Source organism: Rhodamnia argentea, chromosome 6 (assembly GCF_020921035.1).
Source record: "Rhodamnia argentea isolate NSW1041297 chromosome 6, ASM2092103v1, whole genome shotgun sequence".
NCBI lineage: Eukaryota > Viridiplantae > Streptophyta > Magnoliopsida > Myrtales > Myrtaceae > Rhodamnia > Rhodamnia argentea.
In genome coordinates, this window is record NC_063155.1 from 13,020,731 (window position 1) to 13,031,105 (window position 10,375).

At 39.6% G+C, this 10,375-nt stretch overlaps 1 protein-coding gene across 2 annotated transcripts; it reads left to right on the plus strand.

Annotated features, from left to right (window-relative positions):
- The first annotated feature begins 1,081 nt into the window (after positions 1-1,081).
- On the plus strand, positions 1,082-9,740 carry LOC115731148 (autophagy-related protein 9). Of its 2 annotated transcripts, none has more exons than XM_048280388.1 (11): positions 1,082-1,450; positions 1,868-1,950; positions 3,780-4,428; positions 4,523-4,843; positions 5,822-6,044; positions 6,777-6,956; positions 7,046-7,252; positions 7,629-7,706; positions 7,783-7,853; positions 8,021-8,131; positions 8,681-9,740. In XM_048280388.1, the coding sequence occupies exons 3-11, from the start codon at positions 3,854-3,856 to the stop codon at positions 9,525-9,527; spliced, it is 2,613 nt and encodes an 870-aa protein (XP_048136345.1). In that variant the 5' UTR covers positions 1,082-1,450; positions 1,868-1,950; positions 3,780-3,853; the 3' UTR covers positions 9,528-9,740. The 2 variants fall into 2 exon arrangements, with proteins under 2 accessions (XP_048136345.1, XP_048136344.1); XM_048280387.1 differs by having other exon boundaries at positions 1,082-1,438.
- Positions 9,741-10,375: the final 635 nt, after the last annotated feature.

Genomic DNA, 10,375 nt, shown 5'->3' on the forward strand with positions numbered 1-10,375 from the left:
TGTTGGTTTGCCTTTGCTATAATTTAGGATTAGTAAACACCTAAACCCTTGAGTGATTGTGAAACTCTATATTCTTAGTGAATTTCTTGGTGGTCGGTTCTCCTTTTGTAGTCGGTATTAAGTAAGTTTTATTAGCATTCAAATCGTACCACGTAAACCTCCGGTGTTTTTGAGCATTTCTCGCTGATTTCTCTAGTAATTTCTTCTTTAAGCTTTAACCTTGAAATACAAGATCCGTTAGCTTCCGCGTTATTCCGCAACATCCACCGTTTGTTTGTGAAATTAATACAATAGGACACCATTTTTCTTGATTATGTTAGGCCCGAAATTTGATTGTGTACTAAGTGTATCTCGAGATGACTTTGCACCGTGAAATAGCAGCCCTGGTTTTATAATTTCCAGTCCCAATCCGACGATAGCCCAAACGAGAACGCAGCAACCAAGTCGAGCCTCTTCGTTTTGAGGTTGCCTGTTTTTCCTCTTCAGCAGAAGGTAGAACGGTCCAGTTGAGCCCATTTGCACATCCCTATATTGAGGCCCACCTATGCCACGGAGGTCGCCTCTCGATCAAAGTACTTTTGCCGTTTTGCGCGACTATTTTTCCTTAACATTTGCGGTAACTCAGCTATTTCATTCAATATATTCGTAATTGCGAAATCGAGATTCACTAAATACATATATTTGTTACATGTACATCAATTTGAGGTTTTGTGATGGTCAAAATATTAGCTTGGGGTTAATTTATAATAAGTGTATAAATTTTGAATTTTTAGCCATTTTAACAATGGCATAAGGTGAAATATTTGCGCATTTTACAGTATATATATAAAAAAATAATCTACAACTCTCTTTAAATTATGTCGGGCCACAGGAAGTTGGAAACGAGAAGCAAAGGAAACAGAGAAACGACAGCAAAGAGGTTTCGTCTGACCCATCGTCACGTCTCCTTCTTCAATTAAAAGGCGGTCGATCGCTTCTAGGAGACGGAGAGGACACACGGACAAATGGGGAAGTAAAAACCCAAAACGTTCGAAACATAGGCAAATCCAAAAAAATAAAAAATAAAATAAAACCCCCCTTCCATCCTTTTGTTCCTCTGCTGCATCTTCTGATTTTTTCTCAGTTTAATTATTCGTCCGAAAAATTCCGCTTCGTTCCACGCAACCGTGCCTCTGCCCCCTTCCCCTTCGGTCTGTCTCGTCTTCTTCCTCCGTCTCCCTTCTTCTTCGATCAAATCCGATTCAGTTTCTTGCTTCGATCCCCCTCGAATCCAGCCTCAGTCCCCCTTTTGTCTGCCGTGTTTTTGATTGATTTGGACTTGCCTTTTTGCCGGTGATCTTCGAGGGGGTTTTCGGCTCTTGGGCATTCGCTAGAATCTCAGCTGAAACCGACCTCTGGGTTCGTCGACTTCGATTGACTGGGAAAGGACTAGTCTTTTGTGGGTTCACAGGTAATTTTTTTTTTTTTTTTGGCTTTTGTTGCCCTTTTTTTTTTTTTTTTTTTTTTTGCTTCGATATCTGAATCTATAGTCGGAAATATGGGAACCCTTTAGTTTATTTCAATCTTTCTTAGTTAAATCTGCGATTCTTATAAGCTATTTTCAGTATCTGATGTTTAGTTATGTGCGGCGTGTGCTGTATTTGACTCCTGTGTCGGCAGAGTTCACCTATGTTGTTGAATGGTCTTGTGTGTGTGGGTGCTTCAGACAGTTACATGGGATTCTGCTAAATTTTTCTGAGACTAAAGTTGTGGTTTATGTACTTGACTGATGTACCAAAGGTTATGCATGAATCTCTGGAGTTGCATCTATCCCAATGAATTGGTTTCAATCTGATAATTTGAATGTGCGTTTTTAATGGTTGGACAGGATGTGATTGTGTTCGAGGGTCCTGCTGTTGGAGGATATTGTGATTTCTTGTTCCATCAAATTTCTATTGCATGTTGGCCAAGGTTAGCTTAAAAAGAACCTTTTAGCTTTATAGCTCTTCCTTGTTGAGATGGGCTTTCCTCTACCCCCTTTGATTATCAAAGAAGTCGCAATTTCTTTTTGCGCTGCGTTATTTTGTTGGCCAGAAAGTAACTAATTCAATGTGCCTAAGTAAATTAACTGTGCCTCTGATCACTAGCACTATAGTTAAATATTCGTTTTTTTGTCTTGGAGATGCCTCAGCATCTTCCATGGCCTTTCATAACATTTTGATCTAGTTGAGAACTTTGGTATTGTCACTGCAATGCCAAAACATCGTCATATTGCAAACTGTTAGGCACACACCAATGAAGGCATGTAGGCGAGCGATTTTATGTCTCGTCATGAAATTAAGGATAGCAAATATTCCCAAAGCTGGCCAAAAGGTTTTATCTTTCTTTTTCTCAGAAAATAGGGACTGACATATTGTGTGCAGTCATTTGTAGATAGGCATTTACTGGATTTCTGTTCCTAAATCATGGTTTAGACTTTAGTGAAAGGACATCTTTTGGAAAAATGGAAATGTTTGCTTTTGACTGACTAATTAAGTGCCACGTCTCTGTATCTTTGGAAACTCTTACAGCGGGAACTAAAGATACACGGCTCTCTTACTTGATGGATTCCAGAGAAATGGAGGGAGAAAATCGAATGCCATTTTAGCAGAAAGAAAATAAAGAGAATTGGAACCTAACAGATATTTAGGAGATATTGTTCTGGGGTTTGTGATTCTCTGCCAATCGCCAATGATCATACCTGTTTTTGTTCTGGGAAAAACGAATACTCATGGTGACCAAGAAGCCTTTATGTTGTGCCATTTTATCTATAGAGACCAAAAATTTTGGTTAATATAAAGGGATTGAAAATTTTTATGTACAAGTTCTAGCATTTGCATAACGATAGATTTGCTTCCCTTTTGCTGAGATAATTCATCACAGCTCGTAGACCACTCAAGGGGCGAAATGCTGATGTCTAGCTTTTTCTACGCATTGGCAGAATAAACTCAAAAGTGAACTACCTCTAATTACAATACACATGAGAAAGCCTTTTCTGTTCTCATATGATCTTACTCACGTAGAAAAGCCCCTTGGGAGCCTAGTGCACTGTTGGACTATTTCACAGTTTTGTTGCAAAATTTGAGTGCCAAAGATTGATTTTTCCTTCTAAAATTTTCAGAATTGAGATCCTTGAGTAGGATCATTTTAACTTCATCGAAAAGCGGGTTGTAAGATCAGATCGAGGATTGTAAGATCCTTCTGAAAATTTCAAATTATTTTTCATTTTATACTTCTAACGATAGAAAATATATTTCATCCATTCACCTACATATCAACTCTAAATTAACTGCGAATGAAGCTCAAAGATAGAGATCTCATTTAAAAGAAGTCTAGGAGATGACGGACAAAAAGTAATATTCAAAAGCAGCACCAGTGGACATTCCATTGTAATTGTGTTCAGCCATGTTCTGCATGTTAAGAAATCGTGATACTGTGCAATTTACATTACTGGTGCATTCGCTCATCGTTTGAGAAAAGTAGAGGTTCTTTTAGTTGTTTGTTTTTCATCCCAAGTTATCCATCTTGTGTCATCCTTACATCCTTATAATTGTTAGCGATTTTCTTTTGTTAGTTTTAATTGTTTACCTTTCTCTCTTGTACGTTCTGTCATCCTTTCTCTCTTATACTCTCTGTCATGTTTTCTCTTTCAATTTTTGTCATCCTGCACTGATTGTTCTGGTTTAAGTTTGAACGACCATATGAGTTACTAATTGAACAACTGACATGTTTTTCTTTTTCTTGTTTCCTTTTTCTTTTAGACCCTTATCTCAACCATCTGATTCGTTTGGGGAATGGATTGGCTGTGTTTGCCTACTGGTAGTGCTTGTTAATAATGTTCGGTAGTCGAAAGGGCGGAAATGCTCTGGGCAGATTTAAATTGAAGTGGCAGCGTGAATCTTCTCTTACTACAGGCTTGCTTGAGGATGTGCCTCCTGAGATTGAATTGTCTGAATATGGAAGAGTGCCGAGTCCTGGCAGTGAGAGTCCATCAGCCCTTTTGAATGGAGAAAGTCGGAATTTGGAACCAATTACTGATTTAGACCTGTTTTTCGAGAGACTTTACAGTTACTACTGTGAAAAAGGCCTCTGGTGCATCATCATAAAATGGATAGTTGAGCTCTTGAGCTTGGGCTTTACGATATGTTTCTCAGGATTTTTCCTATTATTTGTCGATTGGAATGGACTTCGGAATGCCAAGTGTGGGATGGATGCTGTGGAATCCGGAATTAAGCCCTGTGATCTAGCTAAGGAAGCTCTGCACGAACACCCGTTAACTCCATTAACGGTTTCTAAAGCTGTAATTGTTGGATATCTAGGAATATTTTCCATCTATTGGATTTTCTGCTTTTTACGGTTTTTTGCTCAACTTAAAGACATCCTTGCGACCCGCCATTTCTATTATGACAGGTAAGTTCAGATTTATCTGGTCATATTCCTTTTCTTTATGTATGGCATGGTTGTATCACACAGTGAACAAGGTGTGACTGTCTCCATTCTGCAGCCTTCATGTCACGGACAATGAACTTCAGACCATCCCTTGGGCAACTATTCTTGAGAAAGTTGTCCAGTTGCAGAATTCTCAACAACTGTGCATTGTTAAGTATCTTTCTGCTCATGACATCGTGATGCGACTAATGCGGAAGGAGAACTACTTGATTGGAATGCTCAATAAAGGAGTCCTTTCTTTCCCAATCTCTATGTGGGTTCCGGGTGCAGGTCCGGTTGTCAAAATAGGCACGGGCCTTGTACAACATCGTCTTATCCTCACTAAGACCCTTGAATGGACCTTGAATTGGTGTATTCTCCAGAGCATGTTCGACAGGTATTCTGTTCATGCATGAAAATCTGATCAGGTTCTGGTTTACTTCTTCAGTGTGGTTTAAGGGCTTGTCTGTTTACACTTTTTAAATGCACCAAAATTAACAATATTATCCAAATTTCTAAAATTTATGGAAAGATTATATGTGAATCTACGTGCCAACATTTGCATATTCTGAAAATTTTGGGTTTTTTGGGCCATGAAAAAGTCAAAGTGCGTCCACCGCAAGATTTAAATTAAGTAAAAGGTAAAATGTAAAAGTCTATCCAAGACGCCCAAAACTGGACTGTCAATACTTTCAAAACATCTCTTGAGCCCAGAATTTGTGGATTCTTCAAAGCTTGACACCATGCATTTGCAAGGGTTATTATGAGATCGATAATTAGAAAGTGACAATCTTGATGGTACTTGTCCTTATTTATTGGTCATTTTGTTGTTTGGCTTTCTTTGAATATTGGATTGCTGTCCCTTTTGTGGTGATAGATCAGCAATTGGATTTTAATGCTTTGCACTTCGCTTATAAAGCTCTATTTCTTGATTCATCTCAGTTGGTTCTAATTTCGAAACAACCTTTTAGCCGTTTTTAAATGGTTGAAGCTGTCATCTGATAATCTCAGTTTTTAAATGGGCTTTGAATCTACTTATATGAATATCTTGGGCTAGACTATTTTTGAGTTGGCTAATCATGTTACTTTTCTTATGTCATTCACATGCATGCTTTCAAGCTTATATCAAAGTGTTATGATCGGTAGAATCCTTAAGCATAGTAGATCGATCTTAACTTTTTTGTAGTTCTTTTGTTGGGTATTACTATCCCCCTTTGTTTGCGTCAGGTGGAGGATTCTGGTGCTATTCATTTATTTCGTAATTGCCTAGTTGAATGATGTAATAAAATTGTTCTACTCCATGACGATTTGGAGCAATGTTGGCTGTCTACTGCCAGACTTGTGATCTTCTGAAATGAATGTATTTTTTATGCAGAAACTTTTGTGTTAAAAGGGACTTTATCTCTGCCCCTACGACACTAAAGAGGAGGCTGATGCTAGTTGGGCTTGTGATGCTCCTTCTTTCTCCTTTCCTTGTCATATTCATGCTGGTCTACCTCTTTCTGAGGCACGCTGAGCAGTTCTACAATCATCCAAGCACGGCATCATCACGGAGATGGTCAAATTTGTCTAAATGGATTTTTAGGGAGTACAATGAGGTATTTCTAAGATACTTGCGCTGTACAATTTAGTTCAGCTGGAGTTTTGGTGGAGAAAGAGATTTGTATAAGCTTGGATTGATTTTGTCTTATTTTAGTCTTCACTTAATTCCGAGCAAAGTGGAAAACTGTTTAGGAAATGTCCTGGTTTTCGCAACATCCTCTTACGTATTAAATAATAGAAGCTGACATTTCATCCATGGCTGCGGTAATTATGCACCCTCTCCATAGGCTTATAGCCTTTCACAGATGGAGTCAGAATTACTAGGAATTTAGTCAAATTGTGAGTTCTTAATGCAATTTTTCTATGCTTTTTTTTTTTATGTAAATGATCAAACGTTGTACGTGAAGTTCGAGGATTGGACAGAATCATAATAGTCAAATCCAAATTTCGTTGGGTAATTCGTGGTTCAGTTTGTTTCAGTGAGATAATCAGTGCGTATATAGAGATCTAGTATGTAAAAGTAGTGGCTAGGGGCCTTACGACCTTTCGCTCGGGGAAAGGGTTTTTCTATCTCTTGTTTGTTGAAGCAGCCTTTTTTAGAGCTTACAGAGCATCTAATAGAGAGAGACTTGTTCAATGCCGTAGTAAGATTCATATAGGCAAAAAACCTTAGTGGGATAAGATTAGTTTATGGGTATGTTAGTTGTACTATTTAGCCCCTTTTATGCTTTGTAATAACGTATTTACCTAAATGTGAAGGCTTCACAGTATTACTGTTTGTGTGTCAGGTTGACCATTTGTTCAAGCATCGGATAAATAGCAGCATAATACATGCTTCTGATTATCTAAGACAATTCCCATGTCCTATAATTTCGATCATCGCAAAATTTATTTCCTTTGTGTCTGGTGGATTTGCTGCTGTTCTCCTGATAATTGCATTTCTTGAAGAGTCTCTGCTGGAGGGCCATGTGAGACCTCTTACTCTGTTCTACTTCAGTTTTTTTTTTTTAATCAGTGTTATTTCCTTTATGCTTATTTTTCATCTTTCCATGCGCAGATATTTGGACGCAATTTATTATGGTATGCTGCTGTTTTTGGCACAATTACTGCTATTAGCCGTGCTGCAATTGCAGATGAGCTTCTGGTTCTTGATCCAGAGGGAACGATGGCTATGGTGGTCCAGCATACTCATTACATGCCAAAAAGATGGCGTGGAAAAGAAAATACCGAGGTAGTTAGGTTAGAGTTTGCAACCCTTTTCCAGGTAATCCTGAAAATGTCATTGCATTTGCTCCTTTGGTTACATAATTGACAGCATCTGAACAATGCAATGAGAAAAAGTGATGGATAATGTAGTGTTTGTTTTATTGAATTATTTGGGGAATTTCCCCAATTAACGGCTTCTTCTTCTTCTTTTTCTCCATCTTCTTCTTCATCTTTTTGCACTTTTTGAAAGTTTTAGGACTCAATTGCACTTTCCTGACAAGTTGTAGGACTTGATTGGACTTTTAAAAGTTTTAGGACCCTATTGTACTTTTGTGATTTTACACTTCCAATGTATTTATCCCTTCTATTTTTGAGTCCCATAATATTAGAAATTTCTTTGCGTCCCTGATGAGGGCCTTTCTTTTTGTGTGCAGTATACTGGAATGATGTTACTGGAAGAGATGGCTTCGATATTCCTAACTCCATATTTACTTCTGTTCATTGTCCCAAAGGTACCGGTTTCATTTTGGTTGCTCTCTCATGCTATTGTATGATCTCACGCTGGTAAACCTTCTTGAAATTTGGCAGCGCGTGGATGACATCTTGCAGTTTATTGCTGATTTCACAGTTCATGTTGAAGGTGTTGGTCACGTTTGCAGGTCACTACGTTCACTTCTATTTTTATGAAGCACAACTTAGCTGGTTTTTGCTTGTTTTTCGTTAAACCTGTACAGCAGTAAATATATTCCTAAGTTTGGCCATTGGCAATCTTCAAATTGGTTTGTCCTCTTGACTTTTTGTGTGCTTCTGCTTTATGTTCTGGCAGTTTTAGTGTGTTTGATTTTCAAAACCATGGAAATACCAATTATGGCTCGCCAGACAACGCGCCTCGCACTAAGAGGAGCTCTCAGGGTAAAATGGAGAAATCATTTTTGAGGTATGATGCTGATTTGTTGGTTGGGTCTCTTTTCACATTTATCTTGACATGAAAGTAGCTGTCCTTTCCAGACCCACCATACTAAATAAATACTGCTTATGGACATAGGCTGTCTAATGTTTCTTTTGGGTGATTCATCTGCAAGAAGGCAGAGTCTTTTGTGTGTAGAATCAATGGAAGCATTCCACTCGAGATGAAGTAGGAAGAATACTGCAGTTTATGATCAATACGAATGTATCATTGAGGGTGCTGGTTCAGAATGAGCTGATTTCCTAGTGAAACCTTAGAGATTGTAAGCATTGAGCATTGTGATATTGTAATTTGAAGGAGATAGTCCTCCTGCAGACGAATTTAGATCGAAATTAAGTAATGAAAATGATGGGCAGCATATCTTTGACACAAGGAAAGGCCATAACAAAGTTACTGAAGGAGTACCAGTTCTGGTTTAGTGGAAATAAAATATAATTTACATTAGATGGACGTGGATCAGCTGTATTTATTGTATCATATTGCTTCTCAGTTCTTGGGTTGACTCTATTATTTGTTCAGCTTCCAAAGCAGCTATCCTTCGTGGGAGCCTGATACCAAGGGGAAGCAGTTCATTTCGAATCTCAGAACCTTCAGGGACCGGATGTGGCGAGGAGAGGAGGCCCGACATGCTAATTCGCCTAACCGGACGTGGCGAGCGAACCCCTATGTCGGAATACATGGAGGAGACAGGAACAGCTTTGTCTCCAGGGAAATGCCGTACGCATTGACAGGTTATGGCTTCAATTTGGGCTGTCACTGGTTGATTGACGAAGACCAGAGGAACCATCCATATATTCTTGATTGCTATTACATCCTCCATCGGTGCAGCACAAGCTTTGCCGGGTTTGGCGAAGATGGCCCTGCAGTCACTTCTGAGGTGCGCTTGCAGATGCCTGGAGATATCTGGGCCCCGTTTAGCTTCGGGCGGCATGAGGGTAGACAGGAACACAGCTGGGAGCATCATGATTACGGAGGCCGATCAAATTCCCATCTCGGGGCGTCCACCTCCACTCCTCTATTTCGAGAAAGCGTGTTTAATCCTCATGACTCTGGAAACAACTCAGGGCCCAACGTTAGGAGTCACTGGTGGGCCAGAAGTGGCCCACACGATACTCAGGTTCAGGCGAGTTTTATAGATCCTCCCGATTTCCACCGTTATGTGCATGACAATCATCAGGATGGTTACTCAGACCGAAGTTTGGATCTGGAGGAAGGCTTGGACTGGAGGATACCTCGTAGGTTGGACCGCACGACTTACGGGGATGACTTCGAGGAAGCAGGAGATGTCAGTCTTCATTTTGATGACATTTATAGCAGACCTCCCGATACTCCACCGGGGAACTTAGAGCGGACGAGTTTTATGTGAAGCTTTTCCATACCCGGTGGGGGTAGTTATTCAACTGTGAATAGATGTGGGTTTCCACAATGTATTGACATTTACTTCGACGGCAGGAGTCTTCTATTCTTTGCTGTACATACCATTCTGAATTTCCTCCACTTGATTTTAGGAGAAGGTGGATGACTGTCCGAGGAGAAGGGAAAACCCATATCAGTTGACCGTATGAATATTTGATAGCTACTCATGATTTTAGATTTGTTCATATGAATCCATAATCGTATAAAGCAGGGAGATAGTCTCGCAATGGTGCTGCTGAGATGCGTACTCTGCGGATAATCCTTAAAAGACAATCTAGCGGTTGATGTCGAGGGAGGCTCTAACCTTTATATATGTCGATCATGATTATATGGGCTATTGCGTCTGTAGCAAAATGGTATCAACTATCATTGAGTAAGGTGAATAATCCTTCTCTTCATTATTTCAGTGTGTCTAGTTGGTTCAGTTCCAACTGAGCTAATCGTCTTCCTATTAGTGTTGGATTCAAGTTTCTCGCAGTAAATTTATGTCAAGTCCGAGTGCGGTTTCGCATCACTAGGAGCAATGTTTGTTAAGTAAGATCTCCACAGGATACACGCTTCAAGAATTCATTATCTTCTTGTTGGGAGAAGATATCAATCCATGGTTCAATTTTCTCAAGAGTAGTCCTCAAACTTGCACGTTGTACTCGTCTCTTATGTTCTGCGACTTGGTGAGTGTCGTACAGGGCATTAAACTGTGGGCGGTCATCCTCGGACATCTTGGCCTGAAGCCTCTTTGCCATGTAGTCTTCGGGGCGTACATTTGCAACGTTTCGTCTCTTTTTCGGGGTTCTTGCA

What these genes read in the sequence shown, in the direction of transcription:
- LOC115731148 (XM_048280388.1), top strand. Translation starts at nt 3,854, where the DNA reads ATGTTCGGTAGTCGAAAGGGCGGAAATGCTCTGGGCAGATTTAAATTG. An exon ending in TTCTGTTCATTGTCCCAAAG is followed by an intron (nt 7,707 to 7,782) that starts GTACCGGTTTCA and finishes GAAATTTGGCAG; the next exon opens with CGCGTGGATGACATCTTGCA. An exon ending in GGTGTTGGTCACGTTTGCAG is followed by an intron (nt 7,854 to 8,020) that starts GTCACTACGTTC and finishes ATGTTCTGGCAG; the next exon opens with TTTTAGTGTGTTTGATTTTC.